Source organism: Aristolochia californica, unplaced genomic scaffold, assembly GCF_029961685.1.
Source record: "Aristolochia californica isolate CCGP_79_NKW_82.1479 unplaced genomic scaffold, dmAriCali1.0.hap1 SCAF_2, whole genome shotgun sequence".
Classification (NCBI taxonomy): domain Eukaryota; kingdom Viridiplantae; phylum Streptophyta; class Magnoliopsida; order Piperales; family Aristolochiaceae; genus Aristolochia; species Aristolochia californica.
The window spans coordinates 5,470,847-5,491,882 of NW_027181881.1; the positions used below are offsets into that span (position 1 = coordinate 5,470,847).

A 21,036-nucleotide genomic window follows, 5' to 3' on the forward strand; every position below is an offset into this window, starting at 1 on the left:
AATATAGTTGTGTTATTCTTGATTCTTCGTCAAGAAGTTTTACAACTCAGTGGAATAACAACTGTTAGCATTTTTCTCTAAAATGACAATCCTTTTAGTGACAGTAGGCCTGTCACAGTTACTAAAAAATTAGCACTCTGTGTCATAAAAGGAAAAGAAGCTAATGGAAAGTTTCCTATGTTGCTCTAAAAAAGGTTACCTATCAGATGATTGAATGGTTTGTGAGCATATCTCACCGTCGGTCTGTTTGTTTGATTGTTCCAGGGGTTACGAACGGTTTTTTAAAAGAACGTCTCTTGAGACATCAGACTTCCTCAAAGATGATTGCCTTGTCATCCAATGTATTGCTGGTGTTGTTCAGTCTCACACGGAAGGGCCCAAGACCTATTCTATCGCAGTGCCGTCATCTGACATGGGTGAACAATTTGGCACCCTTCTAGAGAGTGGTAAAGGCTCCGTTGTTGGGTTTGAAGTTGATGGGGAGATCTTCGCAGCTCACAAATTGGTGCTTGCGGCTAGGTCACCTGTATTCAGGGCTCAATTTTTTGGGCCAATGAAGGAATGGGACACAGAGTGTATAAAAGTTGAAGACATAGAAGCTCCAGTTTTTAAGGTTTGTCTTTTTCTCTAATTTGGTTATTGTCATGGCAATCTAGCAGTACTGATGTGGCTGGAATAAAATAAACAGAAGACCTTGAAGGGGACTGATTGCTTTGATCTGATAATAATACTTCTATGTCGTATGTTTATATACTTAAACCATGAACTCCATAATGTTGAGTAGCACAAGTTGTGAACTCAGGATTGCAGAAAAAGATTATATGACTTTTAGTTAGACCTTGTCTACCCTATTAAGTGGCAGGTTTTGCTTTTAGTTTTATGTAAACCATCTCTGTTAACCTTATGGCTAGGACTTCCACTCTGGTTAGATGAGTAGCTAGTTACAGCTTTAACTTTTTAATTTGCTATCTTTAGGTATCATTTATAACTTGCTCTAATTTGAATACTTGTAATTTGAGTAAGATTTTTTCATTTTAATTTTAGTTTCTCAATATGCAGTCTAGAGGAAAATATTGAAAAGAAGAAAAGGGAATGCAAGAAAAGTAACAAACAGAAAAAAATTAGGGATGCTGATTGACCCCCACTTCTTGTACTCCTAAATAACTTTAAGTGATCAGTTAAAAAGATTAGAATACCCTTGATTTATCACTGCAAATCAGTTACCTGGATGTCATTGGGCAATTTTCCCTCTGTTATGAACTTGTTAGTGCATCTTGGATGAAGTGGCAGCTGTCGTCAATGTATTTAATTCTCTAATGGAAGATGGAATTACTTGCAATGCAGATTACAAGATGATGATTGCATACCATGACTATATTATGAAGACAGGTATGCAACTCAAAAACTTAAGCTTAGAATAGAGAGGCCTAGCCCAATTTCTTATACAAGGTTGTTGATTACTTTACATTTGATGTGGCACCATTCTTTGTACTCCATCACATGTGGGCCCTCTTTATGATTCCCTTTATTTATATAACTTTGAGTGGTGGCCCATGAAACTTGCTTTGATACCATGAAGAAAGATATGCAGCTCAAGGGGTTAAGCTGAGACTGGTAAGGCCCGATCTAAGTTCTTATACTAGGTTGTGGTTTACTTTACGTCCAATTCTAGACTATTCTCAACTGGCTTCTTTCTAGAAACCCAAATTTTGTTATCAATTATTTCACCAACATTAGTTCACAGGCAGTGCGAGCCATCTCTTTATTCTCAGTCGCTTTTCAAAATTTCCAAGCCACAAGGTTAGAAAATGCATAGTCTGCATTGGAAGGCCTAGTATCAAGATGTGCATACTTGCTGCATGGCAATCCTCTGCTTTGGGGCCCTTTTAAAGTTTTGAAAATTCTGAGGTTTGCGTCTAAGTGAATCCATCTAGGTGGCCACAAACCTAATTGCAAATGAAATACCAGGTCATGTCTTTGTTATGTGTATGAGTTTCCATCCTTACATAGAAAAAGTTTATCACCTTGGATGTATCAACTGGTTTAGACCCAAAGTAACCTTGTCTGCCTCAAAAGCGAGTAATATACTTTCAATTGAGATGTCTGGATGGATGGTATTTTATCCAACCATGTCTATACCTACTTGACAAATATACAAAGACTCAAATAAGCTTATCTTGCCTAACAAGCCTGTAATATACTCTCAAAAGAGTCATCTAGGTGATATTATACCCATCTATATTTGACTGCTTTATCATCTATTGGACAAATGTACAATTTTTCATGTATTAGAATGCAAAGCCTGCATTCTTTTTCCATATCCATTTTCCATACTGGGTTTGGAAAGGCGTTTGAATAAGATTTATGTATTGAAATTGATAGTGACAAAGCGAAGGAGCAGTAACAATTAGATAAATTCGTGAAAATCATATAAATTGTGAAGGGACAACTTTTGGAAATAGGAAGGCTAAAGAAAGATCTTATTCCACATTTAAAAGAGTAAGATCTTTCCGTTTGACAAGTGGAATAGGTAAGTTAAGATCAGATGAAGGGCTGAAAGATAAGGATCTTCAATAGAAGTTAATGATGATGTGGAGGGATCACTGCTATGTGCTCCCACCTTTCTCTTCTTCCGAGTTTATAACCATGGTGGTTTAGAGCTTGATCTGGCTCTGCTTACTTCACCCTCAACTAGAGCTAGAAGAGATGTCAAGGATGAGGAGCACTAAGCTAAATAAGATTTATGAGCCTGTGAAAACTACCGAGTATTCTCAAAGAATGTCACATTGAGAAGGTAATGTAACTTCTCTGCATATTCTTATCCTTCCACCTGTAGACTTAGGGCTCACAAGTTGCTGCAAATCTTATTCTATAATATAGATGGCTGCATGTGATTAATAAGGTAATAGTAGTGGGAACTGCATCACATGGAATTTTTTTGGCACTTTCATGTCGAACATGATTGTACAAATTAGATCTAGCAAAGGGCGATTCTTTCATTCAACTTTGCCAGGTGCTATAGCCTGTGCTCATAAAAAGTCTGATGCATACAATGAGAAACACTGAATTTTTTAAATATATTTTTAATATTCAAAGGCATTGTTGGATCTAAAAATGCAAATAATGAAACCTAATTGAACTACTGCATTTTAATAAAATGTTTTGAATACATTGAAGATTGTTGGCTTGTCTTTGAAAATATATATCCAGGTTAGTCTTCTAGAATCATTGACCTAAGATATGAATTAATTTTAACCATATTGACTCTCGACATAACAAGAAGGAATACTGCTATTATGAAACCTAGGTTCAATGACCGACCTATGATATTTACCTTTTTCACCGGTCTCAACTGAAAATTAACGCACTTTTAGAGCTCAAGTAACCACCCCAGCCTGGGTTCTGGAAATCACACACAAATGTAGAAAAGTTAGATAGAAATTTGAGAGATGTTGCGAATTGACTTGCTGATAAAAAGCTTATTGGATAGCTAGCTGCAAATATGGGTTGTGGAGAAACCAGGAATAGCTGGCACTACACCATTCTCTAGAAACTATAGAACTGGAACTACCTTGACTGCAAAAGGATGAGAGACTGATTTGCATGAGGACAGAACTCATCAAGATTCCATATAAAAAGGAAACAAAAGAAAAAACAAGGGATACCTTTCATGTTGGTTTATGCATTAGAATTTATGAGCCAGTTAGACTGCGAGGCATATCAGGTTGCATTTATGGTTGTTGAGTGGATGCTTGAGCAGAATCTCCTGAAGTTTTCTCTCAAGTAACAATAGGTTATGACTCAACTAGCAAGAGAGTTTCTAGTCTTGGAGACTACCTGAGTTGCCCCTGCTGGCTTTTTTCAAAAAAAAAAAAAAAAAGATTGCTATATGATTTACATCAATAATGTACACATTGTCTCACACCTCTACCTCTGCCTTGACCTCCTTGTTGTTGGCTTTCTTCTTTCTGAGCCCCCTGTGCAGTTTCTACTATGCGTAGAGGTTGTCTAATGTGAAGACTTGTGTCACACTACTAAAAGCGTGGGCTGACTTTGCAGAATTTTCAGGTCATTCCATCCCTAAACAAATTACTAATTGAGGGTATATCCTTTCTTGCCAGCATCTGAGCCCTTTCAGACATTTACTTAGAACCCAGACCTTGTAGAAACTAGGCCACCAATTTCTGACTGTTACTGTAGAAATTCGATGGTGATACACATTTAACTCATGCTCTGTACCTTTAAGACACCCATCCAAAATTTCACTAGCTTTTTCTGACATGTACTTAGAACCCAGACCTTGTAGAAACTTGGCCACCATCAACTCTTCTTATAGGTCCGATGGATGATACACATTTAACTCATGCTTTATACCTTTAAGACACCCACCCAAATTTTCACTTCCCCTACCTATAGAGTACACTGCAGACTTTTCACGTACTCTAAAAATAATCATGAGAACCCATTTCTGTTAGTTCTTCCACATTTTCATGGAGCTGCATTTGAGCACTCATATGGAGCTCCATACTATTGGTTTAACCATGTCATCTGTTAACGATTTTCTGATTCCCATTCTTCACATTGAGGCTTATTTCGATCATCATGTATGTGCTTCAAGTTTTCTTGGTCACCGTAAATATATTGAGAGATTGTACCCTTGATGACTTTTTTCCATTCAAATTAACTGTGATATTTGTTTCTTGTTTTTTGAATGATGAGATATTTTATCCAGGAAAAGAGCAAAACAACAACAAAAACAAGAAACAAAGAAGGCTGAGGCCCCAAACAAGAGAAAATATTAACTGTTGTAATTTGGATACACATAGAGTGTCCTTATCCTCAGAAATTCTAGTCTTTAACTTGAAGGATAATTACTTGACCACTTATCTGTCTATCTTTCTAATTTTCAACAAAATAAATCATAACTACAGAGAAAAGTTCATAATGGAAAATTGATTATTCTCCGCTCTTTATTTATTGTGTTGCACATATTTGGCTGCCGCTCGTACTTCAGTCATTTGATCATCTTTCTTAACAATGGCAGTTTGTCTCATCAGTCACATTTACAATGGTTCCTGAAAATGATTAAGAACTTGGAGAACTATGCTGTGATGTTACTTCAAAAAAAAAAAAAAAAAAAAAAAAAAAACAGAGCCAGTCTACTCATGTAAACAAGGTTGCTCAGTTACTCTTTGTCTATTTTCAGATCTACTGAGCTTGAAAAAGTATAATGTTATGATTTTCAGTACATACTCTGAATTTCGCTTCTGCTTTCATTTCCTCCTCTTTTTCTTCTTCACCATCTTCTCTTGATTGCTTTGCACAATAGTGTCTTGAGAGTGGGAAAAAAATCTGGTGTCTTCATTTGCATCTTAATTTGCAATCTTGACTATCTTGTTTTTTGATTTTTTGTTTCTGAGAATGGACTGTCATGTTTTATTGTTTGTAATATTTTTAACTGAATTTGTCATGAACGTGATTGTTTAAATTTGCAGGCCTTGCTTCATTTCATATACTGGGATGCACTGCCTGACATGCAAGAACTAACTGGTTTGAATTCCAAGTGGGCTTCAACAATGATGGCCCAACATTTGCTAGTTGCTGCAGATCGATACTGATTGGAGAGACTCAAGTTACTATGTGAAGTGCAGCTCTGTGAGGAAATTGCCATAAACACTGTGGCAACCACCTTGGCTTTGGCTGAACAGCACCACTGTCTCCAGTTGAAAGTCGTATGTCTCAAATTCATTGCACTGCCCGAAAACCTGAGAGGTGATTTCTTCATATCTGCCCTTCCTTTTTTTTTTTTTTGTAAGTGACTGTTACCTCTTATTTGAAGCCACTTGGTTTGCATGGCTCACAGGAGATGTCGTGATGGACCATTGATCTTGTGGGTTTACCTCCACACTGAGCTGCTCAGGTCCAGAAATGACTAGATAATCCGAATGACATTGGTTCAATGTTCAAATGGAAACCTTCTGAAATGTCATACATAGTGAGGGACCTGGAGTACAATGGGTGATGAATGACTATCACCAGTTATGGCCGTCATATCTAAAGGTCAGAGACCTTAGGAGAGATGCGGTTACCATAAAAAACGCCAATAAGACTTAATTGACCATGGAATCTAACATTCACCCAATAAAACAAATAGTTTTTCTTTAACCTTTCAATAGACTACAAATGGAAACAAAAGCAAAAGTTTCAGAGTGTCTTTTACTAATGTAAACTATTCGTTTGCTGTTTCAGCGGTGATGCAAACCGATGGGTTTGAGTACTTGAACGTCCGTTGTCCATCAGTGTTGACGGAGCTCTTGGAACACGTTGCCAAGGTTGCGGAGCAGTTAACTAGTCTCTCTCGGCACCCAAATGAGGCGCTCTAACTGATGTTAATGGGAGACGCGTGAAGCAAAGGATTTAGATTTGCTTAAAAAGGTTTTCCTCTTTGCCTGCCCCCGTAATCGCTATGATTGTCTTTTAGGTAGATAGATAGATAAATTTGTATTACACTGCTTTGGCTATTGTATCAGCTGTAAATTGGTTCTGCTGTTAGAAATTGGAATGGGTTTTCACGATTATGTTGTATTTTCTTTTTATTGGTTTGTAATGTTCTTGTTGGCTCACCGAAATTCTTCCTTGGACATTTTCTGTAGATGCCTTCTGTTATAATAAAATTTTCCATTTTCTATTACGAAGACCTTAAAAATGCCTATTTAGCAGCGTTATATTCAGATTGGATGAACACTAAAAAGGCCTATCTAGCAACATTATAATGCAGATGGGATAAATTCTGAAATTATCGACTTTGATATACAGAGGATTCAGCCTACTCCTAAAAGATTACTTTTTGATGACCCCAGGAATGAAGTTAGACTCAGCCATGAAGGGGATTGCTAGATTTTCAAAATGGTTCTAAAAAGAGGTTCAAAACTGAAATAAACCAATATCGGATTGAAATCCTGCGAGCTGAGTTTCACTCTGAAGTGAGAAATTGTTAAAAATGATTGTGTTGAGTTCAATTATTGAAACAATATTAAAAAATTACATATAAAACGATTGGATGACTGAGATAACCGCCTTTATGATTTTTCTTATTGGATCAGTCCTCCAATTTTCTTTCAGAAGTCCTTTTATAAGCCATAAATCCCATTTTACTAAATCCGCGGCCAGGTCCAGGTCACAGGACTGTAATTCCGATATTCGGGATCCGACCAAACCTTCGTTTTATGTCTATATTCTACAATTCAGTCACTGATGCCACTAGGCCATGACAATCGTTTATAACGTGTTGCCACAGAGATGCCAAGCCTCTCTTCTCACTTAACCCTTCTTCTCCAATGTATCTGCGCCGAGGAGAGAAAAAGTAAGAAACTCTTTTCACCACCTTTCCTTTTCCCTTCTCTCTCGAATTCCAAAACCCTAGCGTTCTTCATGGCAGTCCAGGATTCTAATTTCGCGGACGGAAGCCTGGAAATGACCTGTTCAAGTTCAATGCAAGTCAGTTCCCCAATCCGCACATCACCTCAAAGAATTTTCCTCGACCGGCTCTTCTCGAATTTAAAACATCTGTAAATAACCGTTACAAACTTTCCAAATCTGAAGCGTTTTTGTTTGATTTAGTGGTTGGAGCTAAACAGTGAAAAGCTCCAGATCCCGTTTGATTTGTTTTGGATTGTGTTCTCCCAAAGCTATAGAGCAACCAAATGTCTGAAACCCATTGTCGTTTCTGCTAGATATCTCAACGGACTAACTTCGGTTCAATAGCCCTCAAAATTTAAAACCCTGAAACCCTAACGCGAGAGTCCTTGTGTTTTATCGTGAATGGGTGGGAGTAAGATGTGCAGGGCTGCCTCGCAACCTGCATCTTCTCCCTCCATCACCACATCGACGTCCCTAACGAATACTGTCAACGGGTGCCACGAGTTTAAGATTACCGGATACTCATTATCCAAAGGTCTTGGCATCGGAAAATATATTGCATCAGAGACTTTTGAGGTTGGTGCGTACCAGTGGGCAATCTACTTCTACCCAGACGGTAAGAGTATTGAAGATAATGCGGCTTATGTGTCACTTTTTATTGCTTTGGCGAGCGAAGGAACCGATGTCAGAGCTCTGTTTGAGTTGAAGCTTCTCGATCAGAGCGGGAAAGAAAGGCACAAAGTTCATAGCCATTTCGGGAGGATGCTGGAAAGCGGGCCATACACACTTAAGTACCGAGGAAGCATGTGGTGAGTTCTTTTGGTTTTGAGGTTTGCTCCTGGAAGTTTGCTTCTATCTCTGTGGTTTTCCTAGTTACCAGCTGTAGGATTTTGTAGAAACTATTTGTTGTATCAGAAGATAATGCATTCAGAATCCAGTGAATGAGCACCGATGCCTCTGAGACTCTTTGCCATTCATTCTTTTCTGATTTATGTAAAACGAAGGTATTGTTAATGCAAAATAATGCACCACGTGGCAGATTATTTTCTTGGCTCTGTTAAATTTGAATTAATTTCATTAGCTTCACTATGACTTCAAAGCTGGCTAGAGATCCAGTAAATAAAAAAGGAAAGAAATGAGCATTGCCTGGGGATGGTATAGGATTTTTTTGTTCTGGAGGCTGCGGGTAGTCTGTGCCATAAAAATCTATTGAACTGCAAGGAGAGCTGACTATTTTAGTCTGCAGGATGGATAACTTTACATCTTTTTGGAGTACTTCCATAAGACTGCAGATCTTTAAGGTTCTGAATCCAATCAGAATGTTGGCAATACATTTTTACTAGGTAAAAATATCAAATTTTATTTTTATAAATAAGTCATGTCAACTTGATCTGCCTAAGCATAAGTCATATCAACCTGATTTACCTAAGCATGTGAGGCCATGCATTCTGCCAACAAATTAGTAGTGACTTCTCAAAAAACTAATTCTCATGTCCCGTTAGAATTTGTCCAACTGAACCATTGACAACCATGCAAGTAATACAACTAGCCAAAATTTCCAACTGCTGTAAAATTAACCATGGCTGTTGTGATGGTTTGGTTTTGTCATAAGGCTGCTGAAGGTGTCTGATTGGGGTGGTTTAAACATTCTATTCATTTCATGTTGCTGTTGATGTCATTGTTGGTTTTTCAAAACCTGCCCACCCAACTACTATCCCAACCATAGATTATTGTAGAATTATCAGCAAAAGATGACGAAACCATACATTCTGTTTGTTCCCTGCTCAACACTAAGGAAAATGTTACCAGAATGGGGCTCTGTTGAGTTTTGTTGATTGATCTTTGGGGGGCAATATTCTAAATTCTGGACGCCCAAGGCTCAATAGTTTAAGGTGCTAGTCCAAGGGTGAGTAATTTAAAGGTTCTAATGCATCAAAAGTGTTATGATATGCTTAGAGTGTGCTTTTGTGCCTGAACATGGTGAAGTCTCTCTGGGTTTATTATAAGATCTGGCTTATTCCTTCACACAAGCGAGATAAACTTTGGAATTGAATGGTCGGACTATTTGACTTATGTGAGGGCAAAAGAGTTACCGGATTGGTTGGGGAATTGATGGAAGAATCCTAATTAAATTATTGTCTTCTTTAGTGCAAGTTGCTTTGGGCAATATGTATTCTCTTGTTTGTTATTCCAAATCCAGGGAAGTGAACACTGTCTAAGCTTTTTATTTTACGTAGAGTTGCTTTGCCGTTTATTGCATCTTATCTCTCTCTCTCTCTCTCTCTCTCATCTATCTATCTATCTATCTATCTATCTAATCTGGGTCTACTTCTTAAGCAAGGTGACCACTTATGAAAATTATATCCAGAGGGTAAACACCAGGAATAAATTGTGGCATTTAGATTTGATGAAGAAGTATGTTACTTAAACCACTGGTGCAATGATTTTGAAGGAAAAAAATCCTTGCTGGTCCCAATAGGATATTGTGCATGGGGGTGTTGGTGATGAAATTTAATGGTGAAAAGACCGTATACTGGAAGGAATTAATTCTAGATTTTACTTTCTAACCCAGAAGTCCTAGCTTTCTTATGATGTGTTTACATTCTCTTTAATCTAAATTCAAAATGTATTTTGAGGATTCTCCCATCTGATGTTAGTTTGACTTTCTCTCTCTCTCTCTCTCTCTCTCTCTCTGAATGGTGATACTGACTTGGCTTTTGCTGCTTCCTGTTCATGTGCTCTAACTGATCCTCTATAATATGTGAGACAACTTGGTGAAAAATGAGCATTTCATTTTACTCGAGGTCTCGGTGAATTTCATGTATATATTTGTTTTGGTTCTGGGACATCTTTCTGTATATTTCTGCAGAATATGACTCATTTATTCTTTCATTATGCATCAATAAAATACAGTGGGAATGGGTTTAAACCCATCACAAGGTGGTGTTGGGTTTTCAAAAACCAGCCCTGAACATGACCCAGTTCCAGCCCTAGTCAATCTTTGTTATTAACTATAAAGTTTCATAGCCAGTAGGATACTGGTGGTTAACATTTTCTCGTGTATAGGCTAATTATTTAACATTGCGGTAGGTTTAGCAGTTGATACGCCCATTATGTTTGAGTGTCATTTTTAATGGAAACTACATTTAGTTTGTGACTTTATAGAAGATCAAATACTTTTTATGATGATAATATTTGCAGGCATGTTTATGTAAAACTAAGTGCTCTTGTTGATTTTGTCTTCCACTCTATGATAACTCAGCAATTATATTTTCTGTTATGAAATTAGCATCGTCTGCCATATATGGCAAACATGGGAGAATTGTGTGGTTTGTGGGCCTGTCATTATCTTGAATATTGTGGGTTTGCCATATATTGATCTTTCATATATGGTTTTTTTTATATTGTGTTTGTCATATATTCATCTTCTATTTGTTTGTTCAGGGGTTATAAGCGTTTTTTTAAAAGGACATCTCTTGAGACATCAGACTACCTCAAAGATGATTGCCTTTCCATCCATTGTATTGTTGGGGTTGTTCACTCTCACACTGAAGGGCCCCAGACCTATTCTATAGCAGTGCCACCATCTAACATGGGTGAACACTTTGGGCAACTTTTGGAGAGTGGTAAGGGAACTGACATTAGCTTTGAAGTTGATGGGGAGATATTTGCAGCCCACAAATTGATACTTGCGGCACGATCACCTGTGTTCAGGGCTCAACTTTTTGGCCCAATGAAGGATCGGCACTCAGAGTGTATTAAGATTGAAGATATAGAAGCTCCAGTTTTTAAGGTTTATCCTCTCTTTTAATCTGTTGATAATTTAATCTATTTTCATGGTAGTTTACAAATAGATCTTTCATCCATTTGTTAACATCATGGGGCAGTCAAATTGTTTTTAAGATTTAGTGATTTATATATGAAGAATGCTCTACAAATGCAAATGTTGACGAGTGTCCTCTAAAAGCTGAAAATAACTGCAGTCGCAGCAGGCAGATTTCACCCTTTAATGTCATCAATGTAGCCATAGTTAAATAATATAGTGTGTATGGTTAGGACTAGTACTTTTAAAAAAGGAAAAAATTTGATATAAACCTAGGCATTAGAAAAATCACCAGAAGGCTTTGAAGGGGCTGCTTTGAGAGCCTGAAAGTTGAAGAGTATGAAGTAGTAAAACCAAAAGAGAATGAGAGAGGTGGAAGGGAGAGAAAAGCAAAGGTCCATTGTTTAATTGGTTTTTGGGTGACCAACATACCTCAAATATATTCTTCGATTTGCAGAAGTTCCAATGGAAGGTGTGACACCCAGAAACAGAAAATATTTAGTATTCTTAAAGCAAATAAACTTTGACTTTTAAATATACGACTTTCCATTTTCAAAAAGATTCATGACTTTTTTTTTTTTTTTTTTTGACAAATCCTATATAGAAGACTTTCTTTTAAAACTTAGTATTCTGTTCATGCTAACAACTATCCACTAAGCAACTTGAGTATAAAACGACTTAGTAAACTATAATTTTTTTATGCTATAATTTTTCTGTATTTCAAAAAAGACAGCTAGTGGGTTCTATAAAATAGTAACACCCCGTTTTCTCCATAAGAGGAATATGGGCTTAACCCTACAACCAGGCCCTGGTCTTACAGTTTATAACTTATTTATTCACTTGAGAGTTTCTGTTTATTTGCAGGGATTGCCATTTGTCATCCCAATCAGTTATGAACTGTGATACTTCAGCACAAGTTCAGGCCCATTTTCTCTATACTTAAAACAATAAAATTCTTAACTTTCACAATGCCGTATTTTGATTCATGACTTCCAAAAACAGGACTTCCAGTGACATTTGCATAACCTAAGATTTTCCCTTCACATTGATCTTTCTGCCAATTTGGTATGTAAACAACACTGGTCACACTTGTAAAGAAGGCTGCTCTGGGTGTACCCAGGTTGAGAAAGAGAATGTGTTACTTTATTATGGTATACTTAGCTACGATCACTTCTTGTTTTGGTACCTTGCACAAAAAATGTGCTTTTTCTAGGGAATGGATGGGGTTATTGACATATCCGTTACTGTCACTGATACAGAGATGGCAGGTGTTAAGTTGCATACTAATTATTAATTGCAGATTAAGCTACTCTAATAATTGGTTTTGATCTAGTATTAAACTAAATTGCTAAATGTGATTATTTACCTTTGCAGGCCTTGCTTCATTTCATATACTGGGATGTCCTACCTGACATGCAAGAGCTAACTGGTTTAAATTCCAAGTGGGCTTTGACATTGATGGCACAACATTTGCTGGCTGCTGCAGATAGATATGGATTAGAGAGACTTAGGTTGCTGTGTGAAGTGCAGCTCTGTGAAGAAATTGCCATAAATACAGTTGCAACCACTCTGGCTTTGGCTGAACAACACCACTGTCTTCAGTTAAAAGCAGTGTGTCTCAAATTCATTGCCTTACCAGAAAATCTAAGGGGTAATTCTACATCACTACTGTTCCATAGTGTATGTGAAAGTTGCCTTGCATTTGAAGCTGCATTGTTTGCATGGCCTATAGAGGATATTGTGATGGAGGATCAATATAGTGAGGTTTATTCCTCAAATTGATTAGTTCAGATCCAGAAATCACCTGATAACTATTGCCATTCGTTCAATGTTCTAATGGTGAAGCTTTGAAATCTCTTGCATACTGAAGGCCTTGGAATATAATGGGTGATGAATGGTCTCATGATCATTTCTGGATGCAATAAAAAAAAAAAAAATGTAAGTTGAGAACATAGGAGAGGTGTTAGCTGTTTCCTCTATTTCAAAAGCATCAACAAGACTCAATCTTAATATCTAGCCTTCACTCGAAGAATACGAGTTTTACCCTGTAAGGAACCATGAATGGAAAATAGACAATGTCTACCTTAAGAGCATGAGTTTTACCTTGTCAGGAATCATGAATGGAGAAATAGACAATTGTCTTAATTTTTGGTTTTTCCTTTCGTAAAAGGTCTTCGATGTCTTTTGTGAATTTACCAATTTTATTGCTATTTCAGCGGTGATGCAGACCGATGGATTCGAATATTTGAATGTCAGTTGTCCTTCAGTGTTGACGGAGCTCTTGGAACATGTTGCTAAGGTTGGGGAGCATTCAGTGAGTATCTCTCGTTACCCAAATGAGGTGCTTGATGGAAGTGATATCAATGGGAGACGTGTGATGCAGAGGATACAAATATGACTGATAACCATCTCCTGTTGCCCTGTTCCATCGAGGATGATTTTGTCTAGAGATTTGTGTAGGCACTGGAGAATTTCTCAATTTGTACTCCTGTCCTCATTCTGAGATGTAAATTAGTTTTACTACTGCAATGTGCTATAAAATCAAAAGCTCTCACAATCTTGTTGCACGGTTTCTTTTCGTTTGACAGGAATTTGCTTGGAGGCCTAACTCTTGGTGAACAGTGTCTAAGTGCCTCTCAGATGCTTATGACAAATATTCAAAATTTCGGTTTGACTGTCTTCTCGTTTGTATTGACGAAGGATTATTTATAGGAAGATAACAGAGTGAAGTGGGTGATTGGAGAAAGTGAGGATGGTCACTAGTTATGTCTTGGTTTCATTTGAGTTGTCTAGGATTTACTAGATACAGTGACATCTCTCATAATCTCTCATAATGTCAACACGTACCCTTCTTCTTAACCGACCTTACTCAAGGACACAAATAACAGAGCAATAAAATAATGGTTACAATATACTCTTAAAGGAATAGTAAAGAAGATAAACATCTGTAGGGGAGAAAAAAGAGGACGAATAGTGGATTATGGACTTAGTCCAAACCTTTCTCTTAAATTATATATATAGATGTTAAAAGTATAATATTATAATTATACTTTTTGTTCTAGTAAGAGTGAATAAGAGATAAAAAACATAAATTAATTATACTGTATAAGATCTTCTTATATAAAATAACAGTCCACTATATCTTCCAATACTCCGCCTCAAACTGGTGGTATCTTTATTCTTGTCAAGAGACCCAACTAGCAAAATAATGGTGAGAGAAAAAATTACTTTTAGTCGTATGACAAAGCTCCATACTCCAATCAAATGGTCATAATTAGAAATACTCTCCGCTCAATTCCAAAGGCGAAAAAGTAGTCCAATTGTAGGACATAGAGTTTACCTACTTTCTCAAGTAACTAAAAAAACCACATATTGGGTGAATAATAGACTTTCACGCTGGATGTTGGGATGGTGGGTCTATAGGTATTGCTTAGAAGTGATAACAAGAGGGTAATGGGGAATTACCCAAAGATAACTTGCATGGGCCACCATGTATTTTTTTCTTCATCAGAATAACCAATGCTAACATCAGTAAACAACTAAGAAGTCATTCTTCAATAATAATATCTCAGTCAAAAGACACAATAGCAGCAACAGATATAGGCCTAGGCCCAATAAACGTACCATGTAATAATCCTTAGAGAGTCCAACCTTGAATAAGGATACAAGTAACAAGTTACAAAAAAGTCCAAGATAATAATCCAACCGGAGACAAGAGGCTGAGTTGAGCGGAGTTGGGTATCAGACCAATATAGCCGAGTTGCAAGAGGAATCAGCAAAGAACTCGGAACCCAGACCATATACAGAGTCAAAGAGCAAGAGGGCTGAGTTAGGTTGACCCAGACCGAGTTAACTCGGTCAAGACGGTGCGGCTCGACAACAGTTAGAGGGTAAAAATTCGAACTGGATTCACTGGGTTGACTCGGCTGAGTCCGATCCGAATCTCGGGCGCTGGATCGATCTATCTTAGAGGGATTTTAATTCAGAAATAGTGTCGTCTTCTTCCCCGAAGAACGCTATACAGCGGGGAAAGAGACTTCGGACGACAATTACGGCAAGAGATCTCGGAGAAGCAGCGGGTAAGGGAAACGCTAGTGAAGCCACGACCAAAGGAGATTCCGAAAAACATCAACACAGCAACGAAAATTACGAGATACAAAAGATTACGCAATAACAGAGTGATCAATCCGGAGAACGTGCTGGCTAGAAATCGATAGCTCTCGGTGGAACCAGGGGAGAGACAGCAGATTGAGCTCTCGGAATCAAGCAGAGCAGAATCACCGAGCAGAAACAACCGTCTCTCTCTTCTCCGCTTCCCTCCTGTTTTTGCTGCGGAGAAAACGGTAACCGAAACGGAAAAAAAAACAAAAACAGAGATCGCCCAGTCTCCAGAGTCAGCAACGGAGCAGGAGATCTTTCCAAACAGAACAATAAATCAGACTGATAATCATGGAAATCCGAAGATCAATCCCGAGCATGATCAGCGATGAACCGACAAGGAACTTCAATCATCTCCTTCAGTCTCCACCACTTTTAAACCGCAAACAACTCCAGTGAAATCTCTGCAGGGATCTCGATTCGGCGACGGTTCCCCCAAGTCCAAGCTGTTGAAAGGGTCGTCTGTAATTTGTGCTTTGAACTCGAGAAGTATCTCCTTCTCTGAAAGAGGATAGACGTCAGTCGATAGAAACAACAGGACCGATGCCAATGACGATGCTAAGAGAAACTTGAACATTCAGGCGAACGGTGTCCTCAGATCCAACCGAGAGAAAAGGATGCGATAAAGCCGAATCTAGACATTTCAGCCACTTTTCAACCTCTTCGTCTTTTTGCAAACAAGGAGCTCGATTGTCACAACAGTCTTGTTTTCAGAGATAGAGAGATTTTTAGTTATCTCTTTAAATATTTATCTACTTCTCCAACCGACATGTACCCTTTATCTGTACCTGTACCTGTACTTATTTATCATTCCATATCAACAATAACTTTTCAAAACGCTAGCAGCATTTTCTTCCACTAGGATAAAAGACTCTTATTCAAAATACAACTTGATAAGACAAATGTAATTGGTATCTAAATAGGCCGTAACAGAAGTAGGGAATAACCAGCAAAAGGTCGTCCTTACTGCTTTTGCTTTTTTCCTTCCTAAATTATTTCCCAGTTCTAAGTTACGGTTAACAGACGCATTTCCCTACTTTTCAGTCCCACATCAATAAGGTTAACACATATAGAAACCATTATCCCCTTACCCTGAAAGGTAGCGAAGACAAATCTTACAACAGAGCTCTGATCCCAGCTGTTCACTTGAGAACAGAACTTGATTTTGTGAGCAGCACTCTTGAAGAAAGCAGTTGAGTTCATGATAGGCACTGCAGATACTGTCGTGCTATACTTGATACCATTGACCACGTCCTATACTTGTGCGTGTATAGGAATGTATGCTGATCTAGTACCACTGGCTAGGGCCACCTTGAGCTGCAGCCACTTTCCTGGCAATATAAGGTTTTGATTGAATTGTGGTCGATCCTTCTATACCCTCGTCTTTTTGTTCACTCTTGCAGTTGGTATTTCTACCAGGATATGCACAGCTGGAAGCAGGGTATTGAGCAGGAAGGGAGGGGTTCCTAACCATCCTTTGCTGCTGGTCATAAGACTCAGCAGCTGTTGCAGTACAGTTGTTGTAACGTAGTACTGAACCAACAACTTTTCCTGGCCTTGCTGCACCACCTACCATGACAATTCATTGCGCATGCTGTAAGTAATTAATAGATTATTCTCCAAACTAAGTTTACTTGCTCTTTCTGGAGGAAAAAGCTCTTTCTTGATACAGCCATAAAAGAAAAGCGTATACTTGCATGCACGAACCTATGTAGGTGGGAAGGGTAGAAGATACTCTTTCCCCTTGAGAGCAAGTTAGAAGATATTCTGTTTATATTTTTGGTCAGATTCCTATACTCTATGGCAATGTTTGGAACACAGAAAGCGGAGAGAGTAGAAGAAAAGAAAAGAGAAAGAGAAAGAGAAAGAGGGAAGAAAAGAAAAGAAAAAAAGATTTTTTTCCTCCTGTTTGGATGCCCATGGAAATTGAGAGAGAAAATGACAGAGACATGTAGTTTCTCTTGTTTGGATAGAAGTGAAAAATAAAAAAGAAAGAAAATTAGTAATATTTTAAAATTTTCTCTCAAGCTTCTATTTATTTTCTTTTCTCCCAAATTCCATCATCTTGTGAGAGAAAACTTATCAACTAAGAGATAATTTTCTCTCAATGATTCTCTGCTGCCAAACAACAGAAAATACATTTTTCTCCCCTTTTTTTTATTTTTCTTTTCTTTTCTATGGGTTCCAAACAGGCTCTATATTTTCAAGAGTTGATGCAGGTTGACAATACTAGAGAGTTTTGACAGAATCTCCAGGTGAGCTGGCTTTTCATTACTTGGCAATAGTGCTTAAAAATAAAAAGGGATGAACCATACCTTGAACCCTCTGAGGAACTTGTAGAGGTACCCTTGTCATGGGAATGGCACAATTTCGATCTGGTTGCTTCTCGGTTTCCTTGATAACACACTTTGAGAGATCTTCACTCACATCTGCTTGATTCTGTGTGTTTTTATCTGCATAAAACACACATGGCCTGCAGAGGAAAGGGAAAAAATCAATATTGGGGTTAGGACTTGAGTATCACCTCTGATGAAATACAGTACCTTGGTAAAGATGCATGCTGCCTTTCAGGAGGGGGCACTGAGCCTCCATTTCCGTAGTGCTCCTCAAGGTATGCAAATTGTTTCTTGAATTGATCAACAGCACTGCACAAGGAAACATGGGTTATATTTAATGCAAATTGTTTCTTGAATTGATCAACAGCACTGCACAAGGAAACATGGGTTATATTTACTTATTCCAAGGGGGCTTTAATAGATAATATGATATTTACTCTTTAGACATGCAGTTCTAAAAACGAAAAGAACAAATATATGGGTTCAAGTATGCAGAAACACAAAATTTATATCAAATTTCAAAATTTAATTATATGACTTAAAAAATAAATAAAAAATAAAGTAAAATAAGTGAATATAAGAGAAGAGAATATAGCAGTTTTGAAAAGAATTCTGCACAGAATTCCTAGAAACCAATTGACTCAAGGGATATACTCCTCTCTCCTAAGTGAACCAAAATACAACAAGAACTTTGTTAGAATTCAGGGGTATTTTAGTAATTTTTTTCATACATGAATCCACAATTTGTCAGACAAAAGGTCCAAATTAGAGTTTCTAAAGCTGTCCGGTTATTATGTAAATTCTGTGGGTTTAGAAAGGTGTTTTATATTCTCATGTACAAGTTCTTACGCTAGAGACTCTTTAGTCTTTTTGTAAAGATACTTTTAGTGATCAATACAAAAAGATGGGGAGGGGGGTCGACTTTCTCCCCGTCAGGTTGTACGACAGCCCTTTTTCCACTCTTCTACTTTTTTTTTCAATTTCTCTTTTATCTTACTTTCTTACATGGTATCAGAGCAATTCGATCCATAAATTCAAGCTTAAAGTCAAAGTCTCTCCTCCTAAAGTCTGTGAGTTCAACCAAGAGAAGATTTCTCAATTATCTTCTGTTGATTGAACTCAAAGCTCAGTTTTTATTTTTCTTTGTGCTTTAACCTAAGGGTTAATGACTTGTGCTGCTATTTGAAGTAGTTATGGTGTGCTGTTGTGATCCCATAAGGATCGTATGAAGTTCTGAAGTGCCAGGAGACTTACTGCTGATTGAACTCAAAGCTCAATTTTTTTATTTTTCTTTGTGCTTTAACCTAAGGGTTAATGACTTGTGCTGCTACCTAATCTAGGACACAGATTTGCCTGCACAGACTTCACAGGGCTCCTTAGTTGATGTGATTTCACTCTCAATCTCAGAAATTGTTATCACAAGAAGTTATTGAGTATCAAAAAAGGTTCCTTGTAAACCCTAATTCAGTTTTTTCAAAGTGTGTGGCCCACAAGTAGCAACACATACTTATTTTTTAATGTGAAAGATGTTTATCACAAGGTGTTTGTGAGGTGTTTCTGGCTTCAAATTATTACGTCTGTTAAAATTAATGGGACTAACTTCCTGAATTGGTCTCGAGCAGTCAAGAAATTTCTAATTGCAAAAGGAAAGCTGTATGTAAAGGAGGATCCTCCTGATCACAAAACTGAAGATAGGGAAGTAGAGGATTATCAAGTTCAAACCTAGATATTGGATTCTATGCAACCTCATGTTAGTAACCAAATTATCAGTTGTGATACTGCAAAGGATATGTGGAAGACTCTTGAGTCTTATTTTTTTTATCAAGAAAGCAACTTGGCTCGTTTTTATAAACTGTATGTAAAGTTTTTCAGCATATACAGTGGTGACGAAACGATTAAAGAATATTTTACCGAGATGTGTGGGGTATTGAAGGAAATAGCAGGACTTCATCCTTTTGCTACAGATCCTGTGAGATTACACTAGAAGGTCAAATACAAGTAAGCCAAGTGTTTGGATGGGTTAGGATTTGAATATGAGCACAGATGTTAGCAGATGATGATGTTCCTACTTAGGAAAAAGCTTATAACAAAGTTACTATAGCTGGAGGTGCAGTTGTGTCTAAAACTAATAAGAACATTAAAGTCTCAAATGTTGCAATTCTTAACTTGCCTTCTACTCCCACTCAACATGAGATAGCTAGGGGAAGAAGGGGAGGCAAAGGACGAGGACGTGATGGTGGAGGAAGAAGTTGTGGATAAGGTGATAGAAAATGTGCTCACTATGGACGATCCAACCATAATTCTGATAAATACTGAGATAAGTTTGGAAAACTAGCTTGGGTCAACACATTTGTATCTGAAGGCGCATGCAATTCACAGGAATCTACCAATAATTCTTAAGATGAAATCCAACAACTTCTCCAACTATTGAGCCAACTCACAGCAGCTCCTATGTCTGCTCCTATAATGGCTACCACATAATCCACAACTAATGCGACTTTGGCTACACCAGGTATGTCTTTACTACATATATCATCTCAACCCTCTTTTTTTTTTTTTTTTTCTGAAAGAATGCTGAATTTTATTAAAAGTAAGAGAGAAACAACAGAGTTACATTAGAGATTCGGGGGGCCATCCCAAACAATGAGAGATTGGAGGGAGGTCCCGAGTTTAGCAAATCTATCAGCCGAAGAGTTGGCCGATCTAGGAACATAGTTCCAAGAAAAGGAAATACTAGATACAATGTCAGAAATGGATGATATAATAGGCCAATGATGCCATGGGGTAGAGGCAGAACCCGAACACCAGCTGATGTCAACGCTTGAGTCACCTTCAATAAGAAGATGACTAGTGAGACAATCCTTGAAAGCCTTCAGACCATGAAGGAGGGAAGACACCTCGACAGTGGTAGAATTAGTAACACCAATTGGACCAGCATAGGAGAGAGAGTCTCGCTTAGGTAATTTCTAAAAACGCCGATGAAGCCCGCAGGTCCCGGGCTCCCAATGGCTCTACCGTCAAAATTTATTTTGATGCTGCCAAAGGGGGGAGGGGTCCACTAGACCATGGCTGGAGAATTTTGGGGACCCGACATGTGGGCGAGTAGGCGCCGATTCAAGCGAAGGGACGTTCCCGCTTGGGGGAAAATTCTTTTTTGGAATGGAGCCAACTAGAGATGAAGCCTACGGTGGAGTTGATGGTGCGGATGATGCTGCTGAGTTTTAAGTTGAAGCTCCGGTTGTTGCGTTCAAGCCAAATGCACCATGACACATGCGCAAGGCAAGCTGAGAGGCTTTTGTA

General features: G+C 38.0%; 2 protein-coding genes and 1 pseudogene across 7 annotated transcripts in view; 2 read left to right on the forward strand and 1 right to left on the reverse strand.

Moving 5' to 3' along the window:
- The first annotated feature begins 214 nt into the window (after positions 1-214).
- Positions 215-6,644, forward strand: LOC137957182 (BTB/POZ and MATH domain-containing protein 2-like; annotated as a pseudogene).
- Positions 6,645-7,193: 549 nt separating this feature from the next.
- On the forward strand, positions 7,194-13,914 carry LOC137955360 (BTB/POZ and MATH domain-containing protein 2-like). Of its 2 annotated transcripts, XM_068802269.1 has the most exons (5): positions 7,194-8,228; positions 10,864-11,212; positions 12,617-12,893; positions 13,459-13,556; positions 13,831-13,914. In XM_068802269.1, the coding sequence occupies exons 1-5, from the start codon at positions 7,822-7,824 to the stop codon at positions 13,858-13,860; spliced, it is 1,161 nt and encodes a 386-aa protein (XP_068658370.1). In that variant the 5' UTR covers positions 7,194-7,821; the 3' UTR covers positions 13,861-13,914. The 2 variants fall into 2 exon arrangements, with proteins under 2 accessions (XP_068658370.1, XP_068658369.1); XM_068802268.1 differs by having other exon boundaries at positions 13,459-13,914.
- A 2,314-nt stretch (positions 13,915-16,228) lies between these two features.
- LOC137957116 (mitogen-activated protein kinase 15) overlaps positions 16,229-21,036 on the reverse strand; it is a 29,792-nt gene continuing 24,984 nt past the window's right edge. For 3 of the 5 annotated variants that reach the window (XM_068804834.1, XM_068804833.1, XM_068804838.1), the window contains 3 exons: positions 17,944-18,045; positions 17,716-17,873; positions 16,229-16,969 (listed from right to left, as the gene is read on the reverse strand). In XM_068804834.1, the coding sequence (XP_068660935.1) occupies positions 16,689-16,969; positions 17,716-17,873; positions 17,944-18,045 (541 nt within the window). In that variant the 3' untranslated portion in view covers positions 16,229-16,688. Of the gene's footprint in view, positions 16,995-17,715; positions 17,874-17,943; positions 18,046-21,036 lie in introns of all 5 variants that reach the window. The other 2 variants (XM_068804835.1, XM_068804836.1) reach the window with 2 other exon arrangements.